The 21476-nt window shown below is 35.7% G+C and overlaps 1 protein-coding gene across 1 annotated transcript; it reads left to right on the forward strand.

Annotated features, from left to right (window-relative positions):
• The first annotated feature begins 256 nt into the window (after positions 1-256).
• Positions 257-20674, forward strand: LOC133285744 (alpha-mannosidase I MNS4). Its single transcript, XM_061483024.1, has 16 exons — positions 257-635; positions 769-861; positions 995-1081; positions 1969-2059; positions 8106-8161; positions 8464-8536; positions 10452-10561; positions 11721-11771; positions 12774-12862; positions 12993-13074; positions 13178-13291; positions 14612-14691; positions 16180-16315; positions 17861-17931; positions 18020-18266; positions 19997-20674. Exons 1-16 carry the CDS (start codon positions 381-383, stop codon positions 20093-20095), a joined length of 1734 nt encoding a protein of 577 aa, XP_061339008.1. The 5' UTR covers positions 257-380; the 3' UTR covers positions 20096-20674.
• Positions 20675-21476: the final 802 nt, after the last annotated feature.

Below are 21476 nucleotides of genomic sequence, written 5' to 3' on the forward strand. Positions count from 1 at the left end.
ATTAAATTATATCTTTTTCTTATTTAAAGTGATATAATTTTATATCTTTTTTATAAATATTTTTCTATAATAATAATAATTTTTAATGACTTTAATATTTCTAGAGTAAATATACATAAGTTATTTATATTTAATCCTAAAATAACAAGTCGTTTTTGATTAAAAAATTAAAAAATTACAATAAAAAATAATATTATAAACCTGAAATAATTTTGAGCTCATAAGTATCTAATGTGGAAAAAGCGGAGCCATTTTTAATACGAGTTTGAGCAGAGAAACTGATAAGGTAGAAATTGATGCCGAAATGAAAAGGAGTGAGGGGAGTTGTATTTCAATACTGTAGTGTAGTCATATATCATAGCGGTGATCGGTGAGTTTCAATGGAGGGTGGGAGGGTGTGGATTCAGATCCGTTCAGTGTTTGTATTAGCATCTCTTTGCTCTCTCATTGTCACTGTCACTGTCACCTTCGCCGATAGCGTTACCCGAGAGGAAGCGAAACAACTGAGAGATGAGGTCGGTGAGATGTTTTATCACGCTTTTAATGGATACATGGAACACGCTTTTCCTCTCGATGAATTGAAACCTCTATCATGCACAGGACATGATACGCTTGGTGGTTATGCCTTAACTTTGGTAATATAACATCTCCATTCAAATTCAAATTCAAATTCAAATTCAAATTCACACTCACATTCACATTCACATTCAATCACACTTTGTCTCAAATTCTCGTCTAATGCATCCAATCCAATCCGAAACGGGACAGATTGACTCCTTAGACACTTTGGCTTTACTTGGTGACCGCGAACGTTTCGCAGCTTCTGTTGAATGGATTGGTAAAAATCTTCGATTTGATGTTGTGAGTGCTCTTTAAACGCCTATCATAATTTTTATTTTTATTTTTGTCTTTTAGTTACTTGCTTAGTTTCATTCAATCATGAAAATGTTTATTTTGCTTATGATTTATTATTCTACTTTGGGTTGAATTGCAGAATAAAACGGTTTCTGTGTTTGAGACTACTATCAGGATCCTTGGAGGATTAATTTCAGCTCATCTTATAGCCTCTGATTATGCTACGGTATCATTTATTATGCATACACTTCATTACATGTATCTTCTAACTATCTAATTGTGAATGGTGAGTCTGAGTCTTGTGTTGTGGCCGGTGAGGAGGCACTTAGTCGGATGATGTTGATAGGAATCTCATTTGAGGGTATCAGATGAGGTTATAGTTTCTCACTTCTGCTTTCGAGGAGGATAGTGACTCTTTCATGAATGTTTGCTTCAGGATTTCTGGTTTGAAAATAATTTTGGATTAGAGTGTTCTGGTGGATAGTCAGATTCTTTCTGTATATCACTCTTTAGCTGCTTGAGGCCCTTTACTTATCTGGGTGTTTCTTTGGATACTAATCCATGGCCTAAGTCCTTTTGGGATCCAGTGGTACATAAGGTTTCTAAGCGCTTAGGTAATTGGAAGGGTGCTTTCTACTCTTTGGGTGGTCAGATAACTCTTTTTCAGTCAGGTCTGCTTGTCCACCATTCCTTTTATTACCTTTCCCTCTTCTGGATCCCCATTTTAGTGGCTCAAAGGATAGAAAGAACTTGAGGGGCTTTTTTTTTTTGTAAGGGGGAGTTTGGGGGGGGGGGGGGGGGGGGGGGTGGAGGGTTGTGTTTGGTCTTAGGAATTTGCTGTCCCAAATTTATTTCTTTGGCAGATAAGTGGCATAGTATCTTCCTCTATAAACTAATTCCTTATGGCACTGGATAATTCAAATAAAATTCCATTTGTACTAATACCATTTTTTTCCTGGATGTTTTTCTGTTTATGGTTTTCCTTTTTTGGGTGCTTACTTATGTATTCACAGTGTACTGATTCAATATCTCATTCACTTATAAATTTATTTAAGAATATATTTGTACATAGAGTTTTAATTCAGTGATTATCTTTGCCTTCATTGTCTGCAGGGTATGAGAGTTCCATTGTATGATAATCAGTTACTAAACTTAGCTGAAGATCTTGCCAGGAGGTTGTTACCTGCATTTGATACTCCTACAGGTATTGCTCGATTTATACACAGCTGTGCTTGTCTTGTACTGTTTTTGCTCTCATAATCTTCTTTCTCAATTCCAGAAAGGGTTATTTTTTGCATCCTTTTTTAAATTAAATATATTATTTTTCTAATTTTTACTTTTGATGGCATTGTATACCACCATACTGTTGACAGACACTGGCCCATACATGGTGAAGAATGATATAGTGTGTGTTTATGATAAAACTCTCGAGTGCTTCATATAGGACATTTAAGAGCAAATGTGACACTAAAGATCCATGCGTTCTGCTTCAACCAAATACACCAAAGAATTGCATAAACTGCACCCCATGTCAAAATCTTGGCTTCATTGTTTTCACCGTGACCTACAACTACAACAACCTCTCAACTAACAAGAAAATCTTTTTGTTTTGTTCACCCACACCAGATCATTGAAAAGTGCTCATAATTTGTCAGACCATAGATATCTTCAAATAACTATAAGATAGAAAAAACATTCTCAGAATTGTCGCTATCCTTCTTTGAAAGTAGTATTATTCAGCAAACTGAAGGTTGAACCCTAATCTAATCTGAACCAACTCTTATATAGTTCTATCCTTAATGAGATCCTTATCAAATATCAATAAATCTTGAAAACGTGTGACCAGTGTTGTAGAAATCGTCCGATTCACAATTCATATCCTACAGTTTGATATGATTTGCAATCCAAATGGTACAAATCGCAGAGGGAATCACATGTTGGCCGAAATTGCTGCATGAATGCCGGAATCATGCGATATGGTTAAAAATCGTGAATCAAGCCTTTCTTCTGATTCAAGCTCCTTTGGTTTTTGCACATCCCTTCCTCTGTCCATGTGGTTTGTTCTTGTAGAATATTCTGGATTGTGATTTATCATTTATTAGTGTCTCTTTGTATTGTACATAAGTCAAAGTTTTCTGCTTGCTATTTATTTATGTAGGTTCAGCTATTTATTGAGGTAGAAGTAGTTGAGGTAGTTGAGGTAGAAGTAGTTGAGGTAGCTTATTTATTGAGGTAGTTGAGGTAGCCCATTGTACTCAATATAAAAGGACCCATTGGGTCTCTCAATGAATTAAGAAAGTGTTATTCAGACAAAACACTTCTTCTTTTCTTCATGGTATCAAGAGCTGGTTATATTCCAGTCTCTTCCCCGTTCTGATTTATTTTTAAGTCATTTTCCTATTCCTTTTTTTCGTTTTAGCCACTGCCCAAGCCAGAATCCTTACCTAGACACCTCCAACCACGAAACCAAGGCCACCATTAGGTTCAGAACAAAATTCCGAGCCAGCCCACAGAAGACCCGTAGCAATACTGTTCATCACTGTAGCAGTATTGTTCATTACTGTAGCAATTACTGTTTCACTGTGGCCAACCCTCTTCCTGTTTTGAAGGTCAAAATCGTATTTGGAGGAACTTTTTTTCTGGGTACCTGTTGTTAGAAAGCCATGGACGCTGAAATTTTTTGAAAATTCGTCTTTTCAGAAATTGATGTCTCAACCTGCTGAGGCAACTAGTCATGTTGCTCAAAGAGGTATGGCATTCTATGTTGAACGTAGTAATCGTTGGATCCTTGATTCAGGGGCCTCTGATCACATGACAGGTAATGCAACCTTATTTTTCTCCTATACCCCTTACTATCACCCGTCACGAATAAGAACAGCTGATGAAAATTTCTCCACTATTGTGGGAAAGGGATCCATTAAACTTCCTGAACATATTATTTTGAACTCAGTACTTCATGTTCCCTCTCTTACTTGTAATCTCATCTCTATTAGCAAACTTACTGCTGAGTTGCATTGTGTTGCTAAGTTCTCTGCAAATGCTTGTATCTTTCAAGAACAGGACTCGGGGATGATGATTGGCAGTGTTAGAGAGGAAGAAGGGCTCTACTATTTTACAGAGGTTCATTGTGAAAAGAGGATTTTTTCGAACCACTCTCTATGTTTATCAGATGACTGTAATGATGTTTTGTTATGGCATCGTAGGTTGGGACACCCAAATTTTGTTTACCTCCAGAAGTTATTCCCGAACTTATTTATCAATAAAAAGCCAAGTTCCCTTCTTTGTGATATTTGTCAGCTTGCAAAGCACTCTTGTGTCACTTATTCTCCTTAGAAATATCATGAATCTTCTCCCTTTACATTGATTCATAGTGATATTTGGGGACCTGCTAGTGAAAAAAATGTCTCGGGTGCTCGTTGGTTTATTACTTTCGTTGATGATCATTCTAGGGTATGTTGGGTATATCTCTTAAAGGATAAGTCTGAGGCTGCATCCACTTTTAAAAACTTTCATACTATGATTCAAACTCAATTTCAGACCTCTATCGAAATTCTGCGAACAGACAATGGTACTGAATATTTTAATTCAGTTCTTGGAGATTACCTAAACCAACATGGAATTATTCATCAAAGTTCTTGTCCTAACACCTCTCAACAAAATGGGGTGGCTGAAAGGAAAAATAGACATCTAATTGAAGTTGCTCGAGCTCTTTTATTCACGATGCATGTCCCTAAATATCTGTGGGGGGAAGCCGTCTTGACAGCCTGTTATCTCATTAATCGGATGCCTTCTCGGGTACTAAATTTTCATTCTCCTTTATCCTGTCTTACTAAATCTTTTCCCTCTTTCAGTGCTCTTTCTTCTCTTCCTCCCAAAATATTTGGCTGTGTGCTTGTTGTGCATATTCCTCCATATCACAGATCCAAACTTGACCCTAAATCTATTCGATGTGTCTTCGTAGGATATTCCCCAAATCAAAAAGGTTATAAGTGTTACTCACCTTCTCTCCGTAAGGTTTTTGTTTCCATGGATGTTACCTTTTATGAAACACAATCCTTTTTTTCCCCGACTTCTCTTCAGGGGGAGTCTATTGGTCTTGGTATGGATGAAGATAAGCCTGGGAAATCAAATGATGCTGCTGTCTTACCTTGGCCTTTGAAACAGGGGGAGTTATTGGGAAGGAAACAGGGGGAGCAACTATACCTGAGTCTAATGGTCCTCCTTGTGATCCTCTTGGAAAATGGGGAAAATTTTACAGCAGGCGCAAAACACATCAAGATGCTCTAGACTGCCAGGATCCTGACTCGAGTCCTTGTTCCAGCAACCCACTTGAATGCACTAGTATAGCCAACATTGATATGCCTATTGCTCTTCGGAAAGGTACTAGATCTTGCACTGCTCATCCTATTTCCCATTATATCTCATATGAGAAGTTGTCTCCAGGTTTTCGTGCTTTCAACACTATGTTAGATAGTACTAGGATACCCAAAAATATCCAAGAAGCACTTGATGACCCAAAATGGAGGAATGCTGTATTAGAAGAAATGGATGTACTTATAAAAAATGGAACATGGGAGTTTGTGACATTACCTAAAGGAAAGAAAACTGTTGGCTGCAAATGGGTATTCACAATGAAATTTAATGCAGACAATAGCATCAATAGGTATAAGGCCAGATTAGTTGCTAAGGGATTTACTCAGACTCATGGGATAGATTATCAGGAGACATTTGCTCCTGTTGCCAAACTTAACACTATCCACGTTCTGCTATCTCTTGCCGCCAACCTTGATTGGCCATTGCAACAACTAGATGTTAAGAATGCCTTCTTGAATGGTGATCTACATAAGGAAGTTTACATGGATCCACCTCCTGGTTTTGAAAAAGGGGATGGTTCTGTGTGCAAGTTGCAGAAGTCTCTCTATGGACTTAAACAATCTCCCAGAGAATGGTTTGGAAAATTTACTCAAGCTGTTAAGGGACGAGGGTTCACCCAAGCTCAGATTGATCACACTTTATTTTTTAAACACTCCGACAAAGGAAGAATTGCTATTCTGATCGTTTATGTTGATGACATAATTGTCACTGGTAATGATAGCGAGGAGATAACCTCTTTAAAAAAATGTTTAGCTGATCAGTTTGAACTAAAAGATCTTGGATCTCTCAAATATTTCCTTGGCATGAAAATTGCTCGGAGTAAGGAAGGAATTTCTTTAATTCAGAAAAAATACATTCTAGACCTGTTGCAAGAAACAGGTATGCTTGGGTGCAAGCCGACAGAGACTCCAATTGAAGCTAATATCAAGATGAGAGTTGAGGACGGGGAAGATGTTGATAGGGAGCAGTACCAGAGACTAGTGGGAAAATTAATCTATTTGTCTCACACTCGTCCTGATATTGCTTTTGCTGTGAGCATGGTTAGCCAATTCATGCATTCTTCTAAGTAAAGACACCTTAGTGCTGTTTATAGAATTCTCAAGTTCCTCAAAAATACCCCTGGTCGAGGAATTTTCTTTAAAAAGAGGCACAAAAGGATGATTGAAATCTATACAGATGCAGACTGGGCTGGCTCTGCAATGGACTGAAGATCTACTTCAGGATATTGTACTTATGTCTGGGGAAACCTTGTGACCTGGAGAAGTAAGAAACAAAATGTTGTTGCAAGAAGCAGTTCAGAAGCGGAATTTTGGGCTCTAGCCCATGGTATTTGTGAAGGAATTTGGTTAAGAAAGCTTCTGGAGGAGTTGAAGATCTCTTATTCTCTACCTATCAGATTATATTGTGATAACAAGGCTGCTGTCAGCATTGCTCAAAATCTTGTTCATCATGACAGAACAAAACATGTAGAAGTTGATCGTCACTTTATCAAAGAAAAATTAGAAGACGGTAGTGTATGCTTGACATATATACCTACCAAGGAACAGACGGAAGATATCCTCACCAAAGGATTACTTAAGCCGACCTTTGAGGATTTGATCAGCAAGTTGGGAATGATCAATATATATATCTCCCAACTTGAGGGGGAGTGTAGAATATTCTAGATTGTGATTTATCATTTATTAGTGTCTCTTTGTATTGTACATAAGTCAAAGTTTTCTGCTTGCTATTTATTTATGTAGGTTCAGCTATTTATTGAGGTAGTTGAGGTAGAAGTAGTTGAGGTAGCTTATTTATTGAGGTAGTTGAGGTAGCCCATTGTACTCAATATAAAAGGACCCATTGGGTCTCTCAATGAATTAAGAAAGTGTTATTAAGACAAAACACTTCTTCTTTTCTTCAGTTCTGGTTTCAGATCCTCCGGCTTTTGCTCATCCCTTTGTCTTGTTTTTGCTGTGCTATAGTACCGTCTGGTTCCGGTATTTTATCTTACGTTTGAAAGAATCCAATGGCTTAGCACATAGCAGTTATATTCCTCGAAAGTCGAAATTGCTGCCTCAATCTCAAGATCTGAACGGTCATCCCACTCATTCAATTTTAACTTTCAATAAATCTAAATAACAACTACAACCTCATAAATTTTAAATCTCAATAAATCTTAGCAATAACAACTTGCCTTATCTTAGCAATAACAATTCAAATCTTAGAAGTTGTATTTCTTGAAACTATTACCCCATAAATTTTAAATCTCACTAACAACTTACCTTCAATAAATTTAGATAAATTTATTTTCAAATAATTTTTAAATAGATAAATAAAATTTTTTAACCAATTTTAAATAAAATTGGTTCAGGAAGTCTATCCAAGTCTAGCAAGATGATAACACAGCTGGAAGTGATAGTGATAACATTAGTCTTGATGATTGATGAGTGGGTGAATAAATAGTTTTAAATTTGGTTACCTATGTATTATAGATTTTTTATTTTTTTATTTCTACTTATATATTCAATAAATCATGTAGATGATATATTTTTAACTACTTTTCCTTACGTTTATGAATCTCATGATTCAATACGATTTACGATTCTCGATTCAAAAAACAAGCCTAATGATTCATGATTTGAATTGCGATTCAATAACCTTGCATGTGACGTAGATCATCAACCACTAAAATGAATAAGAGTGGGGATAGAGGTTCCCCTTGCTTAACTTCCTGCTGTACATGAAACCAAGATATCTGGAAATCACCATTCCACTTGTTTGCTTAGAGTGATTCTAAACTTCTCGTATTTTCAGTTTAACTTGATAGTGAATGTTGTTTTATCCCCTTAATAGTACATCATATCTTGACTTTTATATGCTATGATATATTGCAGGAATTCCATTTGGATCTGTAAATTTGTTACATGGAGTTGATAAGCATGAAAGCAAGGTAAAGTCTTAACCTATGCTTTCTCCTTTTATGTTAGAATATGTAGGTCTCTAAATGTTTTCTAGGCACTGATCTGGTAAAGTGGCTAGTAATTCCAAATGATATAAAAAACAAATGGTCAACTGATTTTAAATTAGCCCAGGAAATGGTTCAGAGACTGATCTTTGCTCCACTATTTTCCTTTTGAGAAACAATGAATCTTTCTTGAAATCCATTTCCTGCTCTTTTTTGTTTATCATACATATAATTTCAACCTATTTCTTGTTTCCATATTGTGTTAATAATTAGTATTTTGTGCTAAGATAACTTCAACAGCTGGTGGTGGGACCTTGACTCTTGAATTTGGAGTTCTAAGCCGTTTAACAAATGATCCTAGTAAGTTTACCATTTTACCTTAGATTGTTTGTAAGCATACATTATGCATAGAATCCATCACTTGTATAGTCTTCAAGAAGATTTGTGAACTAAAGTTCTAAATAAGTTGGTACCAGGTGCAACCTTGTATCCACTGTGAAAATAACCCTAGAAGTTACCAAAGATGAGGAACAATCTTTGAAATATCTTTCACATGTAAGAAATATGATTAAAGTTGGCCAACAAGTGAGAGGATTGTATTGTTGGCTTTTTTGTGTTTTACTCTCATTTCTGTTTCCAGAGTTTCTATCTGTTTACACTTGTATTTTCTTTTATATATCAAGAAAGAGAGAGAGAGAGAGAGGGAGAGAGAATGGAAAATAAATGGAAAAACCTGTATTCCTAGCCAATGTTATGCCCTACCTTGACTATATCTATTTCCATTCAATAACAGCAGTCAAGCCTTATCCCACTGTGTGGGGTTGGCTTGAGATTTATCAAAAACTAAAATTTCTCAATAGTTATTTAGAGTTAGGTCTTTTTTAATTGTTTCTCCTAATTTTTTTTTCTTCCTCTATCTCTTTTAATCGGACTATCTTTCATTTGATTCACTTTTCATTGGTGCCTCTATTAGTCTTCTTCTCACATGACCAAACCATCGAGAGTTTCTACCATCTTCTCCTCAAACTCTAATATTCTTCGGTAAAAATCGTAATATAGATATTCCTCTCTAATAGTTAAATCCTCCAAGTTCATTATTGTTGCATGGCCTTAGTTGAATAATATTTAGAAGGGAAAAACATTTCTACAGTTACTGCAGAAGTTATTATCTACCACACACTTTGTACTCCCCGGAGTACATAGGCAAATTTTTTTACACGAACTGTATTACAGGGGACCCACTCCTTTTTTTGTGAGAGTGACAAACAAACTTTTCTGCAGCAACTGTAGAAAAGTAAACCCTATTTAGAAAATAGCTCCCCTCTTAAAGAATTAGAAGGTCTAGTATACTGCGATGTATGATTTGATCAAAATCCTTTTTGTACAGATTTCGGATGAGAAACTGTCATCCCATTCAATTGAATTGGGATGTCCTGGATCTGACATGTCTCTTGGGATAAGTAACATGAAGCTCAGAATTATGGGTATATTGAATACTCCCGAGAAAAAGGGAAGAATTGGTCTAGAGTAACTTTTATCCGTTGAGCGACGGCCCTTCCACTCGGTACCGTCAGATCACTAAGGCCAAAATACGAGCTTGTTTTATAGCAATCGTAATTAATCGTTGTTGTTTTAAGGTCAATCTATTCACACGTCTAGATAATATTTTTCCTTGTTCACTAATAAATCGACTAATTAAACTCATGTTTTTATAATCAATTCGATCCCCCGGCCCATTGCGGAAAATTCCCCACTGCTGCCTCCCGTAGGAGTCTGGGCCGTGTCTCAGTCCCAGTGTGGCTGATCATCCTCTCGGACCAGCTACTGATCATCGCCTTGGTAAGCTATTGCCTCACCAACTAGCTAATCTATCATTCCTTAGATATTCAGGTGATCTAGTCACTACATACACACCTTCGTTGTCATCTTTAGAATGTTATCTCTTTTTGCTTTTTACCAATACCAAGTGGAGATTGTTGACATTTAAACTTGTTTTAACCTCTCTGACTCTCCTACCAAGAAGTATTTTATTCTTTGTAATTATCGGTTACCTTTCTATTCCCATTTATAGCTTTGCAGATTGACTCTGTCCAGTTAGTATACTGTTGCTTCTTAAATGTTGTCAGTTTTCTCTTTCCACAATGTAAACTATGTGCTTTGGTTTTTAGCTTTTCTTTATATGTTCAATTTTGCTATTCTTCGCTCTCTTGGGGAAAGGGAGACAAGGTCTTATTACTTATTGTCCTTTCTTTCTTTGTGAATGTTTGACATTCAGTTTTTGAACAAGTCACCAAGAATGCAGTGCTTGGACTTTGGGCACGACGTTCAAAGCTTAATCTTGTTGGTGCTCATATTAATGTTTTTACAGGTGAATGGACTCAAAAGGTACAGAATATATTTTTATTTGTCGAAAGTTAAATTTTAAAGAGTTTAAAGGAAAATATATATATATATATATATATATATATATATATTCTGATATTATGACACTATTTATTTTGATGCATTATTTCATTTATTAATTTTTTTAGGAAGCAAATTTTTAACATAGTAGAGCCATGAGATATATAGCTCTACTTTCTTTACCAAATATAGTGCCTTTTATTCCAACTCCTGTTTTACCTACATGTGTCCTTGTAATACATTTGTATGCCCTATTCCTCTGGTATGAATAAATATACAGGGATTCTAACTACAGCTATGTAATTGATTCTCATATGTCAACACTGTTATATCATCTGACTAACAACATTCACTGAGGTTTTTATGTTCTTTGTTTTATTTTAATTTGGGTTTCCTTTGTCGACAAGCTGAGAGCTTAATAGACTTCCAGCTTGAGGGGGAGTAGTAAGGATGTAGTATAATTACCAGGAAAGTGTTTTCCGGAGATTAATGATTAGTTACTTGTAGTGCAGTCAAAGAAGAGTATAAGAGTCATTATGTATTTGCTCTATTGAGTATAGGAGGGGTTTAGGTTTGGCTTGTGTATTCAACTATTCTGAGTAATTAATGAGTGAACCTTCTCCTTGTATCTGGAACCAGAGGCCCCTTGGTATGAAAAAAAGAATGATAAAGGTAATAAGAATACAACATGTGTATAATGAATTGTAGGACTTAGGATTGACCTTAAATGAAGTTGTGGCTATTGATGGTGTTGACCTTACCTCTGGCTCATGACTTGAACTTATCTGTCTGCTAATTTGTTTTCATTTCTTTAGTGAGTAAACTAATTTTCTTTTAGAGCTGTTTGTGTTGCTTCACTAGATATTGGCTTGGTCTCTTATTGAAGAATTTGAGCTGTATATATTCGAAAATCATCTATTGTCTCATAGCTTTGATTGTATAGTTGGCCATGTGAAGAGGCAAAAAATGTGCAAAGTATGAATTTTCTGTTGTTTTACAGTTTCTAGATGTTGCCACTGATCTGTCATTGTCCCAGTGATGTTCCTTTACCTGAATATGCCTTACTTTTCAATTAGGACTTAGATTCTTCCAACTTTTATGTATTAGTGGCAACTACAGCTGTCTCTTTTCCTTCTTGCAGGATGCCGGGATAGGAACTAGTATTGACTCTTTCTATGAGTATCTGTTAAAGGTTAGTAGTAACAGGAATTTAGTATGGTGAAGCCTCCCTGGAACAGTTTGCACTGAAGAGTTAATTTCAATGATTATGCAAAAGAACTATTGTTCTTGTGGTTATCTAGATTTGCTTTAATATACTAAAATATACCCATGATGTTGTAGAAATTTTGTTTACATATTTTATGTGGTGATGTGTTTCCCTTTGTGTGTGTTTGTGAGTGAGGCTACGAGCACACACGTGTTTTTGTTTTATTTGCTTTTTCTGCTTTGCCGTATAATTTGATTGTGCGGTCTCTTTCATAAATAAATAAGTAAATCTACTCTCCATAATATTCTTCCCATTTGTACGTTTTCCTTCTTTTGCTTCCTTCTATTTTATCTGATTTAGGAAAAAGATCTTATAATCTGATTTTGTGCTTTCTTTATTAATTAATCAATTCATCTTTTACCAAAATATTTAAGAAAATGATTTCTCTCTCTATATCTACCATAAACATATAAGTACAACTGCTCAGCATGATATTCTTCTTATTCCAGTTGTTTAAATTTGGTATTAAGGATTTAGCTATAATTCATTTTATGCACTAAGGACTTTTTTTAATTTAATAGAGAAAAAGGAGGTAGTATTGAGGACTGTCATTACATTTACAAATCTCTAAAGTTAGTCTGATTGTTGCTGCCAATTTATTTATGCTTGTCAGCTCGATGTATTTTGCTGATATGATGTATGATTTTACTACATAAAAAAGATGTGGTGCTCAAAGACCTTGGGGAAAATTGCAAAATGGAATTATCGGTTAAAATATTTGAAGTTTAGGAACATTTATCTACTTAAGTGATTGATTAAGTCCGTGGTTATTGATTAACCAATTTTTAAACATATTTTTACTGAGAAGTGAGAATTAATTTTCCTCTCCTTTTTCTTTTGTAATTTCCCCCTTTTCTTTGGGCTTCACTTTTTTAGTTAATATTACATTGGGTTCTCTGATTTTGTTTTCCATAAATGATCTTTCAGGCTTATTTATTATTTGGAGATGAGGAATACTTGTATATATTCCAGGAAGCTTATGCTGCTGCCATGCATTATCTTTACCATGATCCTTGGTAAAAGCTTGTGGCTATGTATGCCACCCTGTAAATATACTTGACTTGCTGTCTAATTATTTGAAACTCCAGTATTTTTAATTTGAAATTATTTCAAATTTGAAACTCGGACTTGTGTTTATGCTTGAAGGTATGTAGAAGTAAATATGGATTCTGCTGCTATTGTCTGGCCATTATTTAACAGTTTGCAAGCATTTTGGCCTGGCCTTCAGGTTTTTCTTTTTCTTGTTTTTGATGTAATTTTGTGTTTTTAATTGACCCTGGATAAATAATAATATCATGGCTAGGGCTAATTGACGCGTGTATTTTTGCAAGGTTTTAGCTGGAGATATAAATCCTGCAATTAGTACCCATGCTGCCTTCTTGAGTGTCTGGAGAAGATATGGCTTTACCCCCGAAGGCTTTAATCTTGCTACTCTCAGTGTTCAGGTATATTTAGTTCTAACACCTGAGGGCCAGTATGGCTTGTTTACGTTTAGTTATAGCTTGAGCCTTCTTTCTACTAGTAGCATTTTTGGGTAATTGGTGATCTCTTGCACCCGAATTTAAACAATATCCTCTTAAATAAACCATTAGCTTAAAATCTCTGTTCATGTAGTAAATAAATCTTGGTTTATCAAAAAAAGAATCTCATTAGAGAGGAAATTGGAAAAGCACAACTATGGCAATGATAAGATATCCTCCAAACAGAAAAGTCAGGATAGAACGAGGAACATGAAAAATCAAGAATGTGACAAGGCTGCCACCCAGTCTATGTTAGAAATGGTGACACTCTTGAAACATCATGAGCAGAACACTAAAGAGAAGCAATGAACTAAATTGTATCCCATAACAAGTTTAACGAATAGTGGCATCCTTGCAGATGAGAGCATTTGACTCTGAGCAAATACAGCATAGAATTGGTAAGACTGCACATTGGCAAACATTTAAAATGAACGGTAAAAAACTTCTTCATAGCAAGACACACCCTATGATTACCCAGAGTCCCAAAAATATTGTTCCATAGGAATGTAGACTGCTAGCTGCCTTATAGTGCAAGGACAAGTGACCTGCTTTTTGAAGTTAGATCTAAACATAACATCGAGAGAAAGAGTAGTGAGATATTCTGCAACAAGTGTTGATATGAAAACTACTCATAAGATGAACATTAGTTTTATCTACGATGGGTTTGACAGGTTTGTCTTGTCAGTGTTATCTAGGATGGGTTTAACAGGTTAGTGTTATACCTTAGAGCAATTTAAGCAGTTAATGACAGATTAACTGTGCAAGATTTTAAGATGTAACCAGTCATTCAGTTGATGGCCCTTTTCTACTCGTTTACATTTGACCAAGTCTAATAATTTTTCTTGCTGTTAGAAAATAATATAAACCATTAAAAAAGCCCTCACGCAACATCTTAAGGTTTTGGCTTGAATTGGTTCTTTACATGGTATCAGAGCTTCGGTGTCCCGAGTTCGATCCTCGCTGCCGCCTACTTTCTCTTGTGGAATTTCTTAGCATAGGTAGGTAGGCCTGTGCATTGTCTACTCTTCAAGCCCAGTGTGCTCTCGTGTGAGGGGGCGTGTTAGAAAATAATATAAACCATTAAAAAAGCCCTCGCCCAACATCTTAAGGTTTTGGCTTGAATTGGTTCTTTACACTTGCCAACAGGAAAATATATTAATTTTTTTTTTTTCCTGAGGAATTTTTTGCTTGATTATCTCTAATATGTATGAACTGTGTATTCTTTTTTTTCTCCCATTGTATCAGCATGGGCAAAAGAGTTACCCATTGCGGCCCGAGTTAATAGAGAGCACCTATTGGCTATACAAAGCTACCAGAGATCCTAGGTCTGCTTATATCTGCTTTTAGTTTGTGATATCATTATAATTTGGCTGCTTATGTCTGCTTTTGTAATATTAATTATAGTACTATGACTATATACTGGATATACATAGCTCTCTTTATTAATGTAAATAATACTAGTGGTGTATAATGTTAAGTACTTACACATTCAAAAGAAGGGTTCTCTCTCTAAAGATCCTCTCTCTTTTCATGTTTGTTGCCTACTTCATTTTCTTTATGTTAAAGCAATATTCACGAGCATGGTTTAGGAAATTTAGCACAGTTTATTTTATTTATTTATTTTTTTTCAATTCCAGCATTGCATGATTTCTCAGTTTCACTCGTATCAGAATATTATTCAGCAAATTACTCTTCACTTCCGCTTCACGGTCCCTCTTTTTCTTTTTTGTTTCACGGTACCTTTTTTTAGCTTTTTTTTCCCCCTCAGAATCTGTAATCTTCTCACTTATCTGTTCATCCTCCCTCTTTGATTTTTATTTTTTTTCAACTTCTGCTACTCTGATCTTGTTGGTCAGAGAGACCCTTACTCATTACTGGCACTGTGCCCAACCCTTCTCTTCCATTCAAGCTGTGTTGATCCTTCAAAGCTTGCAAGCCAACATCCTGATACCATCAAGAAACAGCCAGTGAAGAATATGCCACTGTTGAATGCACATTGGGAGAACTGGGATGGATCTTATCCACAATGGGTGGCCTCTGATGCTATCAAGAAACAGAGATGAGAGTAACTGTATGTCTGGGCATGCTCATTGATTTCTTGTTTGTAGTATAGATAAAATCTAGAAAGGGGATAAATAAAATTACTTAAGGAGCTGATTACTATGTAATTTACACCAATCAAATACAATTGACTAAATACTTATATTGTAAACATTAATTCTGATAATCTAACAAATTTCATGTTTTCTTCTAGTGTTTCAAGAGAATAACATTATAAATTCTGAGAGTAGACTTAAGGACTAAGAGTCAGTCCCTCTCTTTCTCTGGACTGTCAATTACCTAGTGTCATTGTGGGTATTCTTGCTTTATTTTCTCTCCTTTTAAAGGGAAAGCCAAAAACGGGTAGATATATCGCATGTTTTCTTCTAGTGCTTCAAGAGAATCTCATTATCAATTCTTAGATTATATTAAAAGTAATAATAAGAACATCAATTTTTGCTGGCAAGCAAAATCTACAAAAAGTTGCTTTGGGTGGGTCAAAAATCCTTTTGATCATGATAAATAGATGGATGGTTTTCACTGTATTTTGTTTGATCTTTTTGTCACCATTCTTCTTTTACTTTTAGAAAATGCTTTGTCATTCATCAAGTGATCTACTTTTATGATTTTCTTTCTCCTTTTTCTCACGCAAAAATTGGAAATTGGGATTACTTTTTATTGTTCAACTTCTGTATACTTTTTGTTGATATTTGTGACGTAAGTTGTAATTTATTGACATGAAGCTTAATTCTGTCATATTTGTTTCTTTGTAGATATCTTGATGCTGGGAGGGACATGGTTGCTAGTTTACAGTATGGGACTCGATGCCCTTGTGGATATTGTCACATTTCAGATGTTGAGCATCACAAACAGGAGGACCACATGGAGAGCTTCTTTTTAGCTGAGACAGTAAGAATAAATTCTACATGACTTTTTTTTTTTGGTGAACTAATTCTACATGACTTAATTTTGAGAACATGGCTCTCCTAAACTTTTTCAAACCCAAAAAATAAAAATAAGAAGCATAAGGATCTGTTTGGTTTGTGGAAATATTTTCAGTTTTCATTATTTATTTTCATTGTAAGTTTTTCATGAATTTGGAAACTTTGGTATTGATATTTCCATTTTCAGTTTCCTTTTCCCTCAACCTCATCCCCAATCCCTCTTTTCTGTGACACCCATCCCAATTTTTTTGTGTCTTCTGCGAGCCCACTTTGCAGAACCAACCAAAACAAAATCATTCCCCGCCTTGTGGAACCCATTCATTTGACCTCGTTGAGCCATAGCTATGGAACCTCCAATCCCAAATAACCATGTCAACACCGTGACTGCCAGTCTCACTGCCATGACCTTTAACCCGCCTATCCCTTGGAAAAGCACCACCACCATGGCACTCTAACTCAACCCAGAACCACACCATAGAAAGCCCCAACATTCTCACAAACCAGCTAGTCATGAACCCAAGACCAGCACACCAAACCACTGTCTGCCTCCACCTTTGTGCCACCATCAAAATACCACCCAGCATCTCACCGTTCCTGCAATCTGCAAGAAGACTGCTATAATAGAGTGAAATAAGAGAAAGAAAAACAAAAAGAAGAAAGAAACTAAAGTCATGAATTTTTTTAAAATGCCACCACATGAAGAGTGAAAACCCTGAAAAGGACTTTTTATTTTCAAAATTACTGGAAACATGGAGTTCATTTTCTAAAATTGAAAATGAAAATACCCTATCAAACAAGTTTTCTTTGCCAGTTTCTGTATTTACTTAAAGTGAAAGAAAAAAAAATTAAAACAAGCAAGCCATAATCTTTTCAGTTGTGTTTCACTGAAGAACATTGTCAGATCAATCTTTATTTAGGGCTCCAACTGGTGGTGTCCTTAGTAGGATTGAGAATTGCGTGGGAAATTAATATTTTTTTGGTGAGGCTCTCATACTATATCAAGGACCAACTCTCCTAAAAACATAACTATTTGGTCGAAGTTTAGGAATGGTTTTATGTCTCTATCAATTCCCTTTTTTTTGAGTTTCTCTTTTTCTTCCTTCATAAACTATGCCTCTGATTATCCTTAATATTTTCTGTTGAGATATATAAAACTATTAATATAGCCTCACCCAATAGCTTAAGCTTTTGGGTTGAATTGGTTTTTTACATGGTATCAGAGCTTCGTGTCCTGGGTTCGATCCTCGCCGCCTCCCACTTTCTTTCAAGTGGAATTTCTTTGTTAGCACAGGTAAGTGGGCCTGTGCATTGTCCACCCTTCAAGCCCAGTGAGCTCTCGTGTGAGGAGGCGTGTTAAGATATATAAAACCATTAATATAGCCTCACCCAATAGCTTAAGCTTTTGGGTTAAATTGGTTCTTTACATTCTCTTACCTTTGATATTTTGTCTTTGTCTATTTTTTTTTTCGTTTAGAAGAGAAATGCTGCTAATAACCTATGTTACAATTAGGTCAAGTATCTATGGCTTCTATTTGACTTGGCCGTTGGTCCTGATAACCTTGTGGAAAATGGGCCGTACAAGTGAGTGAGCTTATGCATTTACAATTTATTGGCTGAACATTTTGCAATAAAATTGAGTAACTAGTTTCTACATTTTACTATGAAACAGGTACATATTCAGCACTGAAGGCCATTTACTGCCTACGACTCCTCAGATCTCCCTAGTGAGGGAGCATTGTTTATACCTTGGGGCTTATTGCAGGAGTGGTGATTCGAGACAAACTTATTTTGTATCGGAGGCTGACAAGTATAAGCAAGAATCCAACAATAGTAGATTTTATGGGAGCTGGACTAAAGCTACATATACATCGGACTACAGTACTTTTGAGCCAAGTGCCGATTCTGGTTTGATCAAGGTATTCAATACTCTTTCCTCCTTCACTCTTGGACTCTTTCCCTCCTGTTAGAGAATAATATAAACCATTAAAAAGGCCTCACTCAATACTTTAAGGTTTTGGGTTGAAATGGCTCTTCACATAGTATCAGAGCTTCAGTGACCACAGGGTTATGAGTTCGATCCTCACCTCTCCCATTTTCTAGTGGAATTAAATAAGCACAAAGTAAATCAAAAATTGGGCTTGTGCAATAATATCCACGCTTCAAGCCCAAACGGCTCTTGCGTGAGGGGGTGTGTTGAGAATAATATACAACATCAACATTAACAACACATTTATCCCAAATTAATTGGGGTCGGTGGTATATGAACCCAAATAAAAGATACAAAAAAGTTGAAAAAATAAAAATAATAATAAAAATAAATAAATAGAATAGTAAATATATATATATATATATATATATATATATATATATATATAAAAGTAAAAAAAAAAAGAAAGGGAAAAGAAGAAGAGGGGGAAATGAAGGGGAAAATGACTAAAAAGGGACCATCTGGAACATAGGAATAACAATGGGTCTAACCCTCCACCATGCTTATAGCTTTTCTCCATTCCGTTCTAAGGCATACTGTCCGCCAATCTATATCCCACTCCATTAAATCTTGTTTTACTACCTTTCCCCAAGTAAGTTTTGGTCTACCTCTATCTTTTTTTGTGTTGAGCTCTTGGTAACAAACTTCTATTCTTACGGGAGCATCCATGGGCCTTTTCATTACGTGCCCAAACCACCTCAATCTATGTTCTCTCATCTTCTCAGCCACCGATAGTACTCCTACCTTTCGTCGAATATCTTCATTTCTTATCTTATCCATCCTCGTATAACCCATAGTTATCAAATGCGGATTGCGGCATGTCGCGGCCAACCCCGAAAAACGCTATAGCGTTATAGTGGTTGCGGTTGCGGAAATAGCAGAATAGATATATGACAGAAATAATGACAAAAAGAAACATTTTTTAAAGGCAAAGATAGCAGAAGTGATAGAGAGAGACGCGGATAGACTAAAAAACACTTAAATTTAGGACAAATTTGACATTTTGCCTTATGACAACAATATGGCTGCAAATGCGATCGCAATGACCGCTATTGCCTTCCTGTGCGGCACGGTGCGGTTTATTGCGGCGAGGCACCGCAACGCCTATACGGCGCGGCTCGCGGGGCTATTGCGGCGCAATTAACTACTATGGTATAACCACACATCCACCTTAACATCCTCATCTCTGCAACTCCCATTTTATGCTCATGTTGAGAATAATATAATTAAAAAGGCCCTCACCAAACACCTTAAGGTTTTGGGTTGAAATGATTCTTTACACCTCCTTTCACAGTATTCGTGTTACTCCCGCTGAATATTACTCTTGGACCCTCTACTTCCCTCCTTTCATATCATTCCTGTTTTGGTTTAAGCCATTCTCCTGATAACCTGATGAGAAAGGGAATGTAGGTGTAATATTTCAAAGTGTCACTGCCCATGTTGTGCCTGTTGTCTCATGTTCAATGTCTAACAAGCATGTCCTTGCTTTATATGTTTGAAGTGACATAAATTTTTGTTGACAAGTATATGCCAATGGGTAATGAAATGATGCATACATTCAAGAATAAATAAGAGATGGTTAGAAATCTGATCTGTATTAATCTGTAATTCAAATTTGAAGCATTCTTTCTTTTTGAGTATTTTGTTATAATTCTGCAGGGTTTCTGCCCAGGACTAAATCATGGACAGAAGTTTGGCATATTATACGTGCATCCAACTGATGAACATCATGATTATGAAACCATCCAACAGAAATAATCTATTACTGTACAAAGTCATTCAGTATTGGTTCTTCCTGACCAGAGTTATAACCATTTGCTACCTGACTATAGCAATGATCATAATGATAATCAGACCCTTGAATCAAACGTTACTTCTTGAAGTGAGGGAGATTTCTGGTGCTAGCAGAAACCAAGGTGCTGATTCCAACAATGTAGGAACTCCAAGATCTTAGCTATGCAAGAGGATTGCTGGGAAGTATATATTTTTCAAGGGTTGTACTTCTCAAACTTCTTCAGGCTCTCCACCTGAAATATAAATCTGAGTTTTGTTAGTTTGTTAGTAATTGGGAAAGCATAAATTTGATAATTTCGGCAACTGTTGATACAATGAGCATGGAGCTGAACGAGTTGACTTATGCATGAACTGACCCGTTGGATACGTTTCATAGGTTGTGCTACCAAAAGGTCTTAAGACAGTATCCTGCCACCTAAAAGAGGGTAATGTAATTCTTTTTGTTGTATCATTGTTTCCTATGATTCATGTAACCTATTGCCATAGTGATCTAATCAGTGTACATAATTATCCATTTTGGATGAACAATTTCAATTGCAGATAGAGTAGCAAATCTTAATCATCCATTTTGCTCACTTAAGATTCCTTTATGGGGAGTGGAGAAAACTGCTGTATAGAACAATTTTAGCCGGATTAGGTCAAGCATTACATAATTCACAGGATGTGTGGGACAATATATATACATGGAAAGGGTCAACGTGGTTGTAAGTCTTACACCCATTAATAGTTAGTCCAACTCGTATCCAATAATTTTAATTTTTTATTCACGCGAACGTGAGATTTACAACTAACAATGAGTGTAAAACTTTTGGTTTATACTCGCGTCAGTTGATCTTTCTCTAAAGTATATTTCAACTTTTGAGAGATTTATGGAAGGTTCGGAATGGAAAATGGTTTAGAAGACTCTGTAATTCCAGCCTTGTTTGGCAACTTTCACTTTTTATCGGACAAATATATCATTCCTTTTGTTCTTAAAACAAACCTTTATTAATAATTTTTGCAATTACTACTTTTACAAGCATCTCTTTTTTTTTTTTTTTTTTGGTATGACTTTTACAAGTATCTCTAGAATGCTTATTCGATACTTTTTCCATAATGAAACAGGATCTCGTTTTTTCGTTCTCTCTATATCGTGCGCATAAATTGTTGATCGTGGAATTATTTTAGGAAAAAATATTTTCTAGTTACTGCAGATAAATTATCTGTATTTATTCTCAAAACGTCATTTTGGTATTGAAATATTAAAATATAAAGATTATTATAATCCTGAAATAAATTAAAATTATAAAATATCATAATTTTTACCCCAAAACGACGTCGTATTGGGCTTACTGCAGATAACTTA

The sequence above is a fragment of the Gastrolobium bilobum genome, unplaced genomic scaffold (genome assembly GCF_033153095.1).
Source record: "Gastrolobium bilobum isolate Gb01-03AN ecotype WA unplaced genomic scaffold, APGP_CSIRO_Gbil_v1 utg1991, whole genome shotgun sequence".
In the NCBI taxonomy this organism is placed as follows: domain Eukaryota; kingdom Viridiplantae; phylum Streptophyta; class Magnoliopsida; order Fabales; family Fabaceae; genus Gastrolobium; species Gastrolobium bilobum.